The sequence below is a fragment of the Akebia trifoliata genome, chromosome 1, assembly GCF_017979445.1.
Source record: "Akebia trifoliata isolate Shusen 1 chromosome 1, ASM1797944v1, whole genome shotgun sequence".
NCBI classification, from domain to species: Eukaryota; Viridiplantae; Streptophyta; class Magnoliopsida; order Ranunculales; family Lardizabalaceae; genus Akebia; species Akebia trifoliata.
In genome coordinates, this window is record NC_141375.1 from 4,139,205 (window position 1) to 4,155,667 (window position 16,463).

Below are 16,463 nucleotides of genomic sequence, written 5' to 3' on the forward strand. Positions count from 1 at the left end.
AAGATAAATACAAAGGACTTAATATAAAAGCTTTCACAACCTTTCTTTCTAGCCTTCTCCGCTCCATTTCAAGCTTTTCAATTAAGTGTGCTCTTTGATTCAGATCATCTTTCATTGAGATGGTTCCTGCTAAATGGTCACATTCTTGTCGCACCTATAAGAAGTAATATGGTACTAAGTTCAACTTGATGTGATACATTAAACATGAACTTGAGGGAAGGTGGTTTAGCAGAGTTCATTTGTTGATTATATTTCACCAGTCTAGAATAATCCATATGCAATAAGTCAACCACACAGGAAAAGAACCACTTTTATAAGCAGATGGCATACTATAAGCTACACCCATGCTCAACATTGTTAGAAAATAAACAGTCCAAATGTTTATGTAATGAATTCCTGGATCTACAAAGAAACAATAAGGGTTCTTACTCACTAACATGATCCAAAGAAATGACATTGCAAGCTCTCCCATGTCATGATCTGGAGCATGGGTAAATGGTTATCTCATAATATCCTGTTGACTAATTAGGAAAATCTATACCATTTTTTTTTTCGAAAACTGCCATTTTGTTTGAAACTACAAGTTTAATTCTCACAAATGGAAAATAAGAAAAAATATTTATCAAATGACAAGAAAATACATGCATTAGATTGTTTTTTTTCCTTTATTGCTAAGAAAATATGTGCATTAGATATTTTCAACGAGCACTTGTTTCTCTTAGTGAAATCTCCCAGTGGTAGCCAAACCTAGGTCACTTAACATATCCATTTACATGATAGCTCACAAATGCCATCACACCACTAATTTCCTGTGCTCCATTCACTCTTTAGACCTTCCAATATATTTTTGCTTAAAAATATTTACCTTCTGTGTTCATAGATTGTTAGAAGTTTGCTTATGATACTCACTCACCCTTGAGATCCTTCATTTAATGTTACCAGGAAATGTTCATTGAGTAACCAGTTTAAGCGACATGAAAATGTAGCCTAAACCTTTGAATGATACTTGGAAATTTGCATACCAACCTTGAAAGTAATGGATATTGAAAAGAATTAATGGATACTGAAGGTTCCAAAATTTGTAACATTTGCAATCATCTGAAACATGCGTCTAAACGGACCAATATGAACATCTCAAATTGCTGCTGAAATACGATTATCTGACTATTTGTAAAAAAATAAAATAAAATAAACTAGCCAATGCAAGATCAATTGGGTAGCAAATAAAATCTAAGAGCTTAATTCAAAAAAAAAGAAAAAAAAATTAGCCTAGCATCTCAAAGTTCTTCCATATTATGTGTATTATCCATCAGATGCCACCCGCAATGGACTTGCAAACCTCTGGCACCATTATACAAGTTCATAGCACATGTGTATGTAAAAATACATGCATCTCTAATTGCACAAGTATGAAAGAGACATGTTCTAATTACACCAGATTTTGGCGTACAGCTGTGAACATTTGAATTCTTGTAGCAAGAGAGTGATTGCCTATCACTAATAGAGATATATGTTGAAAAGGCTACCTTTATTTCAAGTTCAAGCAAAGAAATCTTTGTCACTAACTGAGAGTGCTTGAAAGAATACTTCATGGCTGGATCGAGATCATCTAAGGCCAGCAAAAGGTGGAAACGCAATCCCCCAATATGTAACCATGCATGAGCAAGATTATACAGAAAATCTAGAAAGAGAGGGAAACAGATAATGATGCTTATTAGAATATACAAGAATTTCCCTATCTGACAGAAGCAAGTATCCAAAAGAACAATGGTAGTCCTCATATAGAATGAGTCGGTGCATTCCTACCGAGTGAACGACCACACACAAAAACAATGTAAAACTGGAGTTCCTTAGTATTACCATGAGATGAATGCTGAAGGTATAGCTCTTTGAGCAGTGGCTCAATAAATAAATCCATTAAGGAAATCAGCCTACTGTGGCTTGACGACGCAATAAGTGAGTTCAAATCTTGCAGTTTTTCTTGCTGTGACAAATGAAGAAACAGTCAGATGGCCAATGATAAATCTAGAGAGCTGCTATTGGCACCCCAACTTTTACTTATTAGACCTCAATTTCTTAAATTATGTATCACACCCCAATTAAAGATTAACACACGCTGCACACAGTACAAAGGTAGGCTCAAATTATAATCTCAACCTTTTCACTCATTCAAATTATATCAGTAGTTGTTTACAATTATGAATAGGCTCATATAAAATCCTAAACCCAAAAATAGAAATCTAGCAACAAAAAAAAAGAGCTTCTATTGGCACCCCAACTGTTACTTTTTCTCAACCATTCATTTATTTTCTTTATTTTTAATTGGAGTATAATAAATACACACGGATTTTGGCAATAAAAGGAAAAAAAAAAAAAGATAACTTTCAATAGATAAGAAATAAAAAGCATTTGAGGTAAAATAAAACCAACTACTAACTGGATAGGCCAGGAATCATCAAATACAATAACACTTGTAAAAAGAGTCTACAGACTACGATTAACTAAAGGAACAAATGACATCTTTATGGATGATATTAATGTTCATAACTGGTGAAGAAATAGGGTAACTATCCCAATAGCCAGAAAATGAATCATAAGAATGACAAATGGCTTTAAAAAATGTTTATCTATTGAGAAATCCTATCTGAAACCAAAGCCTTGAAAACCAAAATTCAGAAAAAAATTAAATAAATAAATTCCTGGGAAGAATTGTACCTTAATCTGATTCCCCTGAATGGAACAAAAAATTGACTTGATTTCTGAATATTTTTCTTCGTCAAAAGATTTTCTGTGTGCAACTATGATCTGGAATAATGGAATATCAGATAAGTCTCCCAAATATTGAAAGAGAAATCTTATGACTTATGACAGAAAGTACGACCTGTTGGAAGAGAGACTGAGCGGCAGACAAAAGAATACAAGGTAAGTCCCTTCCAGGTGGAGAATCTTGCCAAACATTTCCTGAAGCAGCTCTAAGCTTCAAACAGTGAACGGTATAATCCTTGATAGGAAAGGCACCCTGCCTGTATTGGTGATAGACAAAAGAATGGGAAAAATATAAAAATCAGATGTCAAAAAAAAAAAAAAAAAAGACCTAAGCCGAGTGAAGTATCTCCAAAAATACTATTGAAGTGGTAATTAACAAACGAACCTTGTTTCGACATTAGTAATATTTGTAAAACTTTAATATAGAAACCAGAGCTTTAACCTCTTAAACTCCCCCCTCCCCCTCCCTCTCTCTCTTTAACCAACCATAAATCTTTGAGAAAAAGGCTTTGATGATGATGATTTCTATACCCCAAATCTCAAACCCCAACCCCCCCATCCCAAGCCAATTCCAAATCCTTGGGACCAGGCTTCAATGATGATGATGACTTCTATGCCCCAACTTCTGTGTATTGGGAGCCTTAGCCTAATTTTTAAACAAAAAAGAAACTATCCCTTTCCACTCTTCTTTTTGTCTGTAACACGTCTGAATCAGCATCAGATAGCAGATTGATGAACTTCATCGTGCTTTAATGAGGTGTAATTGAAATTACTTCTTACTTCTTTTTTTCCTTGCCATAACTACCAAAAAATGGCATAGGACCTACTACATCTAGCACAAAATGGTCACCAAATTATGGAATCAAAATCGATCAACCAAATCCATGGTTCTAAGTAAAGTCTACAATCTCGTTTTAAGATTTTGGTAGACCAAAACATCCAACATTTCATTCCAGTTCGGCCGAAACCGGAATGTTCATCATCGAAGCCTTGTACAAAAAAATTGTTCAAAAGGATGACGAAATGTTTTTTTTTTTTTTAATTTTTCCAAACGCAAATTAATTGAACAAGGTTTAAGCATTGAAATCACTTATGATTCTCGTTTTTCATAACTCTTTCAGCATGTCTTTCAATATCTTAATTAAGATGATAATTTTCCAATTTTAACATTTTCAGGGTCTCTTCCCCGGTCACTTTGATGTATATCAACTGAAGCATGTGAATCAGTTACATGCACAATAGAGACGAAGTGTAGGCCAGCAGATGCTACACCTGTCAATACTGGTATTTGAAATTGAAACAATGTCACTATAGGCAAGCAACTAGCAAGAAATTAACCCATTATATTGGTAAAGGGCTTCTAATAAATATGTGAAAAGTTCACATTCTGATTAAGGAAGCCCATAAGAAATGAGCATACTTCACAGTACTGCTCCAGTAGAATTGGTTAAAGGGATGGATCCGTTTACCGACATAAACTTTTAAAGTATGAGTTAACTGAACTGTTTGCCAGCTTGCCTGAGAAAACTTATCAGGCAAGAAAAAGTTTAGATAGACAAGCGAAAACTACAGCATCATTAGGAAAGAAAGTAAAAAAGAAATTAAAGAAATCTTACAGAATATGATCAAGTGTTGCTGTTTTGGTTGGTTGGAAGAGCATATAGGGCAATGGCATATCACAACCATCGATCTGCAAGAAGTTTTGAATCATACAAGAAAGAAAATAACAGAAACCAGATTAATAATTTTTTTTTAAATTATAAAATTTAGCACATACCTTGACAGATTCGGGGCAATAAGTCCACAAAAATGAATGCCACCTAAGCCACATATCAAGAATAGAACTAGCAACATTTGTATGAACTGTTGCAAGCAACAAGAATATAGATCACTAAACACCAACAGAACAACTAAAATGAGTTAATAAGATAAATGTACTCTGACCCGAATCCACTGAATTCCAAGCATCCAATGTCCAAAGAAGTGTCTGATGTGGTACAAAATCTAAAGGAGATCTTGATGAGAATTTCAATGAGAAATCCATGGAAAATTCCACAAGCTCAGAAGCATTGGATAAACACTGTTCATTGAAGGAAAAAAAAAGGTGAAGGGGTAAACAATGTTGAACAGATGGATTCAAATGTAGAAGATAAGGAAGATAAAAATAAAAAAGACAGAATAGAAGCTACATCTGCTATAGTGTCACTAACATGGACATGTCAACTTACACTAAAAAATAAAAATAAAAAAAAATGAAGAGGAATGTCAATACAAACATGTGATTATAGACATCATCCAGAACCGATTCAATATTTACATTGTAGGCCATGTCAGGGTTAAGATCAAGATTATCTGCATTTAACCATTGTGCTATTAGAAACTGGATTTAAAATTGAATCTCATAAGAGTTTCTTTTCCTTTCCAGGTAACTTGGCTACGAGTCTTTTCATTCAGACTCAAAATCTAATTTCATAGGGATACCAATGGGATAGTCAAATAACTCTCGAATGTATAACTAAACCAAATGACTATCATCATATGGTTTCCTAAAATTATTATAGCTGACATATGCCTAAGGTGAACCACGGGAACAAGGGTCACACAATCCACACTGAACCATTGAAGTGATCATTCTACTGGTTAAATAAGTCAACACACAGCTAAAGCACTGGCATTTTTTAGATCATTTCTTTGAGAAAAAAAAAATTGCATATTGGTTGTCTCGTGGTGAGGAGGTGAGTCTTGTTTGTGGGCTGGCCGTCTCGATCACCCATCTTTGCTATCTTAATACAAATGTACTTATCAAATATATCTATATATATAGGATTAGGATCCGTATACACATTCTAGCCCCATGTTTACAAGATGAAAAATTTTAGCCCGTCCAATTTTTGTAAACCATTTTTGATGGTGTTAGAAGTTTTGGAATGGGATGATTTTTTGCAAGGATGATCCCCTCACCATAGAGATCATCCTCACAAAAAATCAGCCCATTTTGAACATTTTTAACCATATAAGACAAAAACGTTGTAGCTTTATGAGTAGCTTTATGTGTCTACGGAACCCGACCCATATATATATGGGAAGTGTTCGGAGGCCCTAAAGAGAGCCAAACATTTTTCAATATATGGGCTACAAGCTTCAGAGTAAGCTGATTTTTTGTGCGGGTGATCTCTATGGTGAGGAGATCATCCTCACAAAAAATCAGCCCATTCTGAAACTTTTGAACCCATCAAAAGTGGTTTATAAATAATTGACAGTCCACGATTCTTCAACTTGTAAACTGGGATTAAAACTTTCAGAATGGGCTGATTTTTTGTGAGGATGATCTCCTCACCATATAGATCCTCCTCACAAAAATTATCCCATTCCGAAACTTCTAACCCATATATTGAAAAATGTTTGTCACAATGTTTGGCTCTTTTTTGGGCCTCCGAACACTCCCCTATATTATATATAATAAAACATAACTGAGTTAGAACAGTTGTGTGTCACACAAATGTCCCATCATCCACAGTTTTGTGGGTTAAACCTCCCATCAAGTTATAGTGTCATGGGATCCACTTTATTTCCTTTATTCTTCACCTCCTTTAACTTTACTATATTTTCTCTTCTACCCCTTTAATCCACTTTATTATTTTCATCTTTTACCCTTTTGATCTCAATTTTTTTTAATAATACCCCTCTAACTTTACTATATCTTCTCATTTACCCCTTTAATCCACTTTATTGTTTTTCATCTCTTACCCCTTTAATTTCAATTTTTTTAATAATATCCCTTCCATCAAGCTATAGTTTCTTGAGACCCACTTTATTTCATTTATTCTTCATCTCCCCTAACTTTATTATATGTCCTTTTTTACCCCTTTAATCCACTTTATTGTTTTTCATCTTTTACCCTTTTAATCTCAATTTTTTTATAATAATACCCCTCCAACTTTATTTTTTTTCCCTTTTACCCCCTTAACCCGAGAGAGGATGCCCGTGTCGTAGGCACGGGTGAACTCTAGCATATATATATATAAGAGGAGAGAACCATCATGAGGGTACCATTTTGGTAAGGTGGTTAAGCCTATGTGTGCAAGTACCACAGACCTGGGATCAAAGCCCACCTTCATACTTAAACCTATCAAAGAAAAAATAAATAAAAGAAAGAAGGGAACTCTCATGCCAACCGTAAGAGAAACATCATAAAAACCATTTGGAGTTGTTTATACACCATATTACTAAAAAATGTTGCAAAAAACTTTCCTTACTTGGTAAGATGTTAAACCTTACTAAGGGTCGTTTTACTCAAATGGATTACCACATTAGTAATCCAACACCACAGCCCTCTAAATTTCATCGAAAAACTCATATCCAAAAAAAGAAAAAAACAATTTGTTTTGGACTTGATCCAAGGTTTTGAAAATGGATGGCTACCGATCTTCCACATAAGTCCCAAATTCAAAATTAAAATTCAACGGTGAAAAATAACTTTTTTTCAAAGTTCATTGAATTTTGTCCTCCACAACCCTGAAGCATTAGATTGACTTTTTGGATGCCACAGGTGGGCCCAAGGATCCTTAGCAAGGGTGAAATCCTTACTAAATTAGTAATGCTAGTTGGACTCAAAAATGTTATCGCAGGAAATTAGTGTAACAAAGCTGCTAAAATGACATAGTATTCATTTAATTATAGTAGAAGCATTAAACATGTTCCATTTAATTGAACTTACCGAAAATAGTTCGTTGGTATCAACCAAAATGATCTTCGACAATTCTTTAAGTATTTCCATGTCTAGGAAAAAACTTGTGCTATCAAACAAAGGAAGAGTCTCCTTCCAACTATCAAAGCTAGGTTTGTAACATAATTTCTTTGGGCAGAAAACACAACAAGCAGCTGAATTTTCCTCTAGGGAAGCGTGCACATCAGACACTAAAACAGCCTCCAACTTATGTTTTTCATGATCAAACCTTCCCAGAAGCATCTGCAAGTAATGCAATAAATCCAGTCAAGCAAGAAAGAGAAACCAAAGACATAGCATCAAATCTTTAGAACTTGTATTGAACCAAACCTGATACATCTCCTCCAATTGTTGAACAATCTTAGCATCATCCTGACCGTCTTTTCTTATAAAATATGATGACATGCAAACACCTAATATATAAATCACGAATATTTATTCCATTAAAACAAGGTGAAAGCATAGAAAAGGGATCAGTTTGTAAGCACTGAATATGTTTCAATTGTCAAAATCGACTTCCTAAACTCAACACAACAAATTGAAAAGAAGATTACAACATAAACATAATCAAATCCTAGTAACAACGCACAAGAGGAGAAGGACCCAACCATAATGTCACATATACAAAAACCATAATAGGACACAAGAAGACCTAGAAAATACCTTGCATCGCCAAGGATCGGAGTTCTCTATTGGCAGATATGACGGACTTCACAAAGCAATCATTCTCTGAAAATAGTAGATGCTCTTAATAAACAAATTCAGAGGAAGACATTCTTCCAGAACTTAATTTATGGGAGTAACTAAGATGTGTGAATCAGAAAATCTAACAGATATTATACCTGAAGAAGCCTGCTTCCATGCTTCCATCTTCACTGGCCAAATCAACTTGCAGAGCCTTAAAAGCTGCAACATTCTGGAATATATGTCAGCAGAGGATGGCAAAAATGGGTGACCTCCATGAACCCATAGCATGGACTTTGGCGAATGAAAATTCCAAGGTAATTCTTTGCCCAAGTTCCTGCTTTCCAACTAAAACCAAGGACAATGTTTACATATAATTACTACAAAATACATATATAATGTGTATAAATGCACAAGAGAACAAGGGAAGCGTACCAATAAAGTTTTAACTGCTTTTGGGAACAAACCCCTTAATTTTATAGCATTCTTTTTTAGAGAACGCCAAGATAGTACTGAGAACTCTAATTGGGTTGAGATAATTCCATTCCAAAAGGAAGTATGATCTTCAAGAAGATTACCGTACAATTGAAACAGTACATCGAAACAGGGGGAATCTACTAGCTTATTAAGCACCTCTCTTTCCAATTCTCGAAGAGACTCCAACAACGGAATAAAAAGGTGAGCTTCTTCATTGTAATTATGATCATCTTCAGCATTCCACTGTTGAAAACTAAGACGTAATAAGCCTACACATTGGATAGCATTATAGAGGCGCATATTGAGCATCTTAAATGTTTCGTTCGATGAAGTCCATTCCATCAGTTTCAATGAAAGCATCGGTAACAGGTGCATATTGACATTTATTTGGAAATGAGAAATAAGTTCTCTTCGACAATCAACAATATATTTCCAAATTACGTGATCCATTTCTTGTTCAATGATGGCCAGATAAGAGTTGAAGAATCGACAGTATGGTTGCAACCGGGAACTAAACCAGCTAAACCATAGAAGATAGAGCTTAACATCACCCTCAATGGCCCTTTCCATCGTCCAATTAGCAGCAAAGAAAAGCATCTTATTGGCCAAAGCCAGGTCAAACTTGGAAAGATTGTCGGATCTAAAGTTCCCCTGATTTGAAGTAGTAGGAAATAGAATACGATGTAACTTATGCAGAGGTATCAAGGACGGATGTAGGTGCCTGTCATCAACATGTCCAGAGTGATCAACACTTAATTCATATGAAGCACATTGAGCCCCCAAGAACTCCAAATACATGCAATTTTGTTTTATACAAGCTTCTTTAGACCACAACATGAAATTCGTTAACTTCAGCGGCATTGGCCATCCTCCAGGCAAAGACAATGAGTAACCCAATAATGTATCCAATTTAGACAAATTTGAAGCTGACAAAAAAGTATTTTTTGCATGTTCGACAGTATCCCTTCCTTCTGCCTCACCCAGAGAAGACAGATATGTATGCTCCCAACTTAATTGGAGGCTACATACAAGCTTATTTCCATTCATGAGAAGCTGTTGCAACAACTGAACCCAGCGTGTAAGCTCAAGAAGCGTAATCTGTATGCCAAGGCTTACACCGGTTTCTCTGGCAAATATATGCGATTCAGCCATTATATCAACCAACTTCTCGATGGGGATACCAGAAAGAACTAAGAACCTCTTCACATCCCTTATTTCAGTTTCCTTGCGTGCATGACCATCTTCCACACCATATAGCCAATGTGGTTGCATCATAAATACTTCCACCCCTCTATTTCTCATCGCTCTAGAGACTTCACCATACCTTGGGTTAACTGTGAGGAAAAGTCGAAATTTGTGATGGGGATGTACCACCATCGGTTTGCCATCTACAAGCCCGCACTCATTAATGGTAATTGATCCGCTTGGTTCCACTAGAGAGTTGATCCTATCAAGAACCTAATTCAAAAGAGAGAAAAAAAATGATGATGAGATGTCAAACAAAGAAATAAGATGGAAAGAACGACTTGATCATGAGACAGGCAAACATCAGAAAAATGGGTTTTGTTAACATGTGCCCTAAGGTAACACATTAAGCAGCATTAAATACACCTGGGAAATCGAATTTCCTACCAAAAATGCCCTCAAAAGAGTTTTTTTTTTTTTTTACCAAAAATACCTTACATGCTTATTTCGAAGGTGTATTTAATGCAGCTTAATGTGTGCCCTTAGGGCACATGTTAACAAAACCCCAGAAAAATACTGTAGTGGAAACAATCAGGGATGATTCACAGACCGTAGGGTTGCAAAGATTGGCGTTCTCCAGAACAACCCATTCTCCACACTCAATAGCCTTTATTAGTAACCCAGTGACCCATTCAAATTTTGCTGGAATTATCTGTTTTCTGTTATTTTCTTGCAAGTCTAGAATCGTCTTCAAGATTTTGTCCAGGTCCATGGCTGACCAAGATGTGGGTAACTGATACTTAACCAACCCCAATTTTAGTTGTTCAATGATCTGAACCAATGAGTCCATAGAACTGTAGGATCCACTCTTCCAACTCTCTGCATATGCAGAAGTAGAACTTGATGTTGGACTGCACTTTAAGGTGGACAAAAAAGCAGACCACTTGGAGACTAAACCTTTGCGGTCAAGCACTACTTCCTCCATTGTAGATTCCAAACTTAGACTGAAATACTCGCCAATGTACATCTCAACTAGGGCAATGGCGGAGCGAAAATTACGAAAAGCATTATATTGCTCAAAGCATCCAAGCAACTCAGAAATGTCTGTTGCAGATGAAAGATTTAATTCATTGAGCACATTACCAGTGAGCTGAGCAAGTAACCTAACTAGTGAGGTTTTACCAGATGATGACGGACCCACCAAAATGCACAACCATTGGTTTTGTACACATTGCACAACAGCTTCCAAGCTCTGACGACTTCCCGGCAATATATTAAGCTGGCTTTTTGAAATTGTGTGTGGTTGAAAAGTATTTCTTTCAATAAATGTGTTCCCGATGATTAAGTATTGTGGATTCATCTGTACTTGCGGATGAGGATTTATGAATGGAGTTACCCCAAAAACCTCTTCATAGAGTTTTAGGACTTCTCGGCGGTCTGCTTCTGTACGCATTCTCTGAATGTAAACAGCACTGAGAAAACAATCCACTTTTGATTTCTCTGGTGCACCTAATTGTCGGGATAATTGAATATGAGAAAGCTTGCAATACCAAAGTACAACAGAGTACACGATTACAAAAAGATAAAGATATTATACCTTCTATGATCTGACATGACCGAATGACATCACGCAAGTTGAACTCCCAGGGGGAACCATCGCGACCAAACTTGTGAAATAACATGGTATCTTCATACAACCGCTTATTAAAGCGAATCAACTTAGACAGAAGTGGTCGTGGGATTGATGGATAGAGTGAACTGCAGATAGAATGATAATCATTCTCAAACAACTCATCGACATAAACCTGCAAACAAGATAACATGGAAAACTTCATGACTGTTGCATACAACTCCTTATTATTGGTACTTCATTAACAAATATGAGGATCTACTTCTACTATAATTAATCAAAACATGGTTGACATTGACTAGCTGAGAGTTATATTAAGCAAAACACACCTTAGTGAAACGGTTGAGAAAGGACTTCGGAAGGCCTTTCCTTCCTCCACCCTGACAAGAAGGATTCTGGCATGCAAAAACTCTGAAAGATGATGGGCACTTAAAAGTAATCCCAAGTTCTGGAATAAAGACCTCGGCGCGGTGGTCAAGAATAGCATTCAAACCCTGCGATGAAGAACCTTTGGTGAGCAGTCTTCTTTTGCATATTGGAAAAAAACGGAAAAGGGTAAATTCATCTAACAAGATGTAGCAAAGAAATAAGTAAAAGAATGTGCCTCTAAAACAGATTGTGGAGCAAGATTAAGTTCATCCAACAGAACCCAATTTCCATTCTTTAGAGCCTGCACAAGAAAGACAAACAAGAGGAGAAATTCTCAAATTGCTGTCCAAAATTGATGGAATGTTAAAACTAAAACCAACTACAAGATATTTCAACCTGCAAAAGGATTCCATCGGACCACGCAAATTTCATTCCTTCTGCATCCTCAACAGGCAAGTCTGATCCCAATAAATCCATAATGTCCGTCTAGACCAAATTAACATTTTCGAAAAGTGAGTCGGAATGTATTATTTCTCAAAATAGAAGAGTTAAGTGGAAAGAAATAGAAGAAATTTGACCTGCTCAGAAAGGTTTATTCGCACAACTTTATGCCCGGAAAATTTTCCAAGTGCAACAATCAAACTGGTTTTCCCAACACCTGGACTACCTTCCAACAAGACTGAAAAGCATAAGCAGAAAGTTAAAATCTACGAGGTAGGAAAGTAATTCAAGAAAATAGGGTGGTGAAAGACCACAAACTTCAAAAGACACAGACCAGGCTTTGACAGTTGCATTGCACGCAATACCCGCATTGCATTTCTGCAGGTGGTTGGTGCCAAGAACTCGAACCCCTCAGGCCTACACTCCTTGTCACCTGATGGCATACACAGAACAAAAAATGACTTAGTGATAGTAATTTGCTAGCAGTCATTTTTCCCATGCTATCATCTGGTTCTTTGCAGAAGTCATGCGCATCATTGCTATATTAGGGTTGCGAAAAAAAAAAGTCAAATTGCTTCCATAGTTGCTTTGCTTGTCATTTTCCCAGTTTCTTTGAAGACTGTCTTCAGGAGGGAGTCTATAATGTACTAGGAAAGGAAGGACATGTGTCCTTTGTTTGTCTATCTGGTATGGACTGTAGCAGCACTCTGTGGGTGTGGTAAGGGTGTGGATTTTAGTTGGCTGTATTATCTCCATTTGTAGTCTTTTGGGATCTTTGCAAGGAGATGGACAAGTGTCTTTGATAGGTAGGAGCATTCAATGTCACCATCAGAAATGTTCCTCTCATTTTCTGTTGATCCAGATTATTTTAGATTTTTTGTTTTTTTCCCTTCGTTCTCTAGGCAAGTTATAGGACGCAAAACAAGTCAACAGTCACGAGTTCCAATGGCAATTTTGCAATTATTTACATTGCCGCTTCTTTGGGTCTAGAGTTTTTTATCACTTCTATTTTATTGGGATTAGTTATTTTTAGTTTTTGATGTCTTTTGATTATTTTAGGAGTTACATATGAACAGGTTCACAGGAGTCAAATAAGAGGGAATGAAGGTCCCATATGATTTTTTCTGTATCTAAGAGACACTGGAAGGTTGATCATACAAAATAGAACCATAGGAGTCACATATGGACCTGCTCCATTTAGGTTGATTATTTCTTCTTGGGGTAGTGGTTTGTTGTACCTGTTATACTTATGGCTGGTTGGTCATCTTGACCCCCTCCATTAATGAATATTTTTTATTTATAAAAAAATTAAAGATCTAACTTGACATATGTGTTTAATGGAAGATCATTAAATGGATAGTTCCTAATTTATTTTTTCATTTATATATTTGTTTTTGTGGTGGAAGCATCTATTCAAATTATATCTAATTTTAAGGATTTGTAAATATCCTTCAAGAAAATTTCAAGGCTTATGTTTGGCTTCTTGGATGCCATCCTCATGTCCACCTTTGCCCAACATTTTAAAGGGTATTTGAGGCTAAGTCCCCAAGTGCCAATGAATGTGGAGCATATGTCTGATCCATCAAGGATTTAAACAAAATATCGTGTTGCTTAGAAAACTGTCACAAGGTAAGATAACTAGAATTTCAGTTTCAATAAAAGCTAATAGCTTAATCCTACATAAAAGTACAATTTCGTTACCTTTTCTAATGTAAAACGGATTGATACCAAAGAGATGGTCAGAATGCACAATACTCTTTGACATGATATCCACTGTATTTCCAAGATTACCCCAGCCATAAGTTTCCAATTTGGAAATTTGTGGGTCGCCCAAATTATTAGTGCCCATCTGGTACAGGAGGAAAGAAAAATTATTCAGCTGTATTACAAGTAATCACATGAACTGAATATATTACTTTTATATGGCAAATTCTTCTTTAATGTGTACATTTTGCTTACCATTTAAAAATGAATACACATAAACATACAAGTGCATGCATTACTTGAAACCAAGTCGGCTATAATGTAGGTACGAAGAAAATAATAATAAAATATTTGCAACAAAAAAAAAAAAACAAAGACAAACTGCTAAAATTGCCTCTATATCCAATCAATTTCTTGCCTATGAAGAAGAATTACAGAACAATTCTTTCTCTCTATTCCCTATCCCTTGTTAAATTGACCTGAGGCACCAGGACCACGACCAACATCAAGACAAAATCAATACCTTTTTGAAATAATCGGGGGTACAACTATGTTCAAAGTGGGGGCAGCGCCAATTAGACCTAGAGCAGAGTGTTTGGTAGAGGGCATGTCTATTGGGCTTAAGATAGTGGCAGGAGATACAAGTGCCGGAGAACTGTCATAAAAGCAGCTATGAACCTATTTCTAGTCCATGGAGATATGGTAAGATTTAGGGAAAAGAGAAGGAAATGGATTCCAGTACTTTTCCAAACTATTTCAGGTTTTTTTATATTTTAGAAAAGACGAAAAAATGTTTTAGGTATTTCTCAACAGAAAGGATTTAAAAAAAAAAAAATGTCCCGAAGATAGGAGGTTTTAACATACTAAAATCTTGCATAACACACAAAATCCATGTAGTGGCCCAAAACTCTTCAAACAAATTTTGAAACGAATGTTGAATGAGCTGTGAGAGGAGGACCATTGTTTTGAGTCCGTTGAATTATGACATCGTAAATATATCATCGATAAGTGGGACCAATTGACAAGAGTGTACATAGAAATTTTCGGTTTTTAAGTAATTCCATTCCCTACTTTTTGTACTTTAGTTTTGACAATGCCATTAGAACTATATCTATGTGTTATATTTAGTATTTACTAAAATGTTAATTGAATAAGGTACTGGTACGGACTACAGAGTAAGTCATCCTCTATAGCTGATTTCTTATGCTTGTCCCAACCATTTCTGTCATCTATATAAATCCAGTTCCAGCAGTTCAATCAATCCATAATTTATTGATCAAGATAAAGTGATGAAGAAAATAGTGTTAAGGAAAAGAACAAGAGAGTGACCTTTAGACATTCAAGAATAAAAGATAGACAGCGCTCTCTCAACCCTTCTGCGTCATGCCTAGAAATACCAGTGCCTGAAACAATATATTAAGGAGTACATCATGTCAACAAAGCCAAAACAATAAGACTCAACAACAAATCCATAAAATAGAAACAATGTAAAACCACCCAAATTTTAGAAAGAAAAAAAAAAACATTGACAATTATTGTATTTTAATGCGTGAAAGAATAAAAAGGGATAGGAATCCAACATGTTCATTGAGTCTAAAGGTATCATTCAAAATTCAAATTATAGACTTGATTAGAAAACAAACTTCTATTTCCATTCCGCCAGAACAAGACATTCTATCAGACTTAATAATTATTGAGTCCATATCTTCATATATTCTCAAATTTCTCACTTTTCTGAAATAGAACGCTTCATCGTTATATGTGTCTTATCCCAACTATTGGGTTCAGCAACATGAACATACCATAAGGAAGAATTTTGTGTTCTACTAAGCTCTGAAGGCATTGTAAGAGCTGCCCACATCCACCACCTCATTAGGAAAGACTTCACTTTACTCCAAGTGAAGTAAGGAATAGACTCCAAACATCACTAATGAACTTGCAATGTAAATATATAATTTCATTATCCTCATGGTTCATACAAATACCCTTATTCAGGAGGAAACACTTCCTATTGATGTATCTTAAGCCCTTACAGTGCAAAAACTTCAAACCTTGGAGGAACAAGACATTAATATGCTGATAATACATGATAAAATTGTATTGAATTATGTTTAATGTTTCAACTTTCAATAAGCTATAAAAGACCCGTAGCCTAATGGATAAGGCGTCTAATTTTAATAAGAAGATTGTAGATTCTTTCCTTCTGGATTTCAATTGAAAACGGCTCTTTAAAATATAACTCTCTGCCACCAAAAAAAAACATAGATTCGAAAGTACTGAAATATTTTTAGTTTCGAAATGTTTCGGTCGAAAATTCTGACACATAACAATACAAACTGAAACATCCCGATACAAACCAAGGCAGTCCAAAACATTTAATTTTAGGAATGTTTTGTATAAGAATATTCAAATAGCAATGGTACCGGCTGATACACACCAATACAATACGATACTCTGAATTATGGTATCATCTACAATGTG

General features: G+C 35.6%; 1 protein-coding gene across 1 annotated transcript in view; it reads right to left on the reverse strand.

The window, feature by feature from the left end:
- The window catches only part of LOC147410456 (midasin-like protein), a 61,276-nt gene that overhangs the window by 16,260 nt on the left and 28,553 nt on the right, over nucleotides 1-16,463 (reverse strand). The window contains exons 25-46 of the mRNA XM_086435577.1: nucleotides 15,312-15,385; nucleotides 13,980-14,127; nucleotides 12,613-12,711; nucleotides 12,416-12,516; nucleotides 12,234-12,323; nucleotides 12,073-12,138; nucleotides 11,798-11,962; nucleotides 11,436-11,643; nucleotides 10,449-11,347; nucleotides 8,612-10,111; nucleotides 8,335-8,524; nucleotides 8,156-8,221; nucleotides 7,823-7,905; nucleotides 7,484-7,735; nucleotides 4,711-4,846; nucleotides 4,544-4,629; nucleotides 4,383-4,456; nucleotides 2,882-3,023; nucleotides 2,716-2,805; nucleotides 1,861-1,984; nucleotides 1,527-1,681; nucleotides 41-154 (exon numbers count right to left, since the gene is read on the reverse strand). Of these exons, the coding sequence (XP_086291703.1) occupies nucleotides 41-154; nucleotides 1,527-1,681; nucleotides 1,861-1,984; nucleotides 2,716-2,805; nucleotides 2,882-3,023; nucleotides 4,383-4,456; nucleotides 4,544-4,629; nucleotides 4,711-4,846; nucleotides 7,484-7,735; nucleotides 7,823-7,905; nucleotides 8,156-8,221; nucleotides 8,335-8,524; nucleotides 8,612-10,111; nucleotides 10,449-11,347; nucleotides 11,436-11,643; nucleotides 11,798-11,962; nucleotides 12,073-12,138; nucleotides 12,234-12,323; nucleotides 12,416-12,516; nucleotides 12,613-12,711; nucleotides 13,980-14,127; nucleotides 15,312-15,385 (4,862 nt within the window). The remainder of the gene's footprint in view (nucleotides 1-40; nucleotides 155-1,526; nucleotides 1,682-1,860; nucleotides 1,985-2,715; nucleotides 2,806-2,881; nucleotides 3,024-4,382; nucleotides 4,457-4,543; nucleotides 4,630-4,710; nucleotides 4,847-7,483; nucleotides 7,736-7,822; nucleotides 7,906-8,155; nucleotides 8,222-8,334; nucleotides 8,525-8,611; nucleotides 10,112-10,448; nucleotides 11,348-11,435; nucleotides 11,644-11,797; nucleotides 11,963-12,072; nucleotides 12,139-12,233; nucleotides 12,324-12,415; nucleotides 12,517-12,612; nucleotides 12,712-13,979; nucleotides 14,128-15,311; nucleotides 15,386-16,463) is intronic.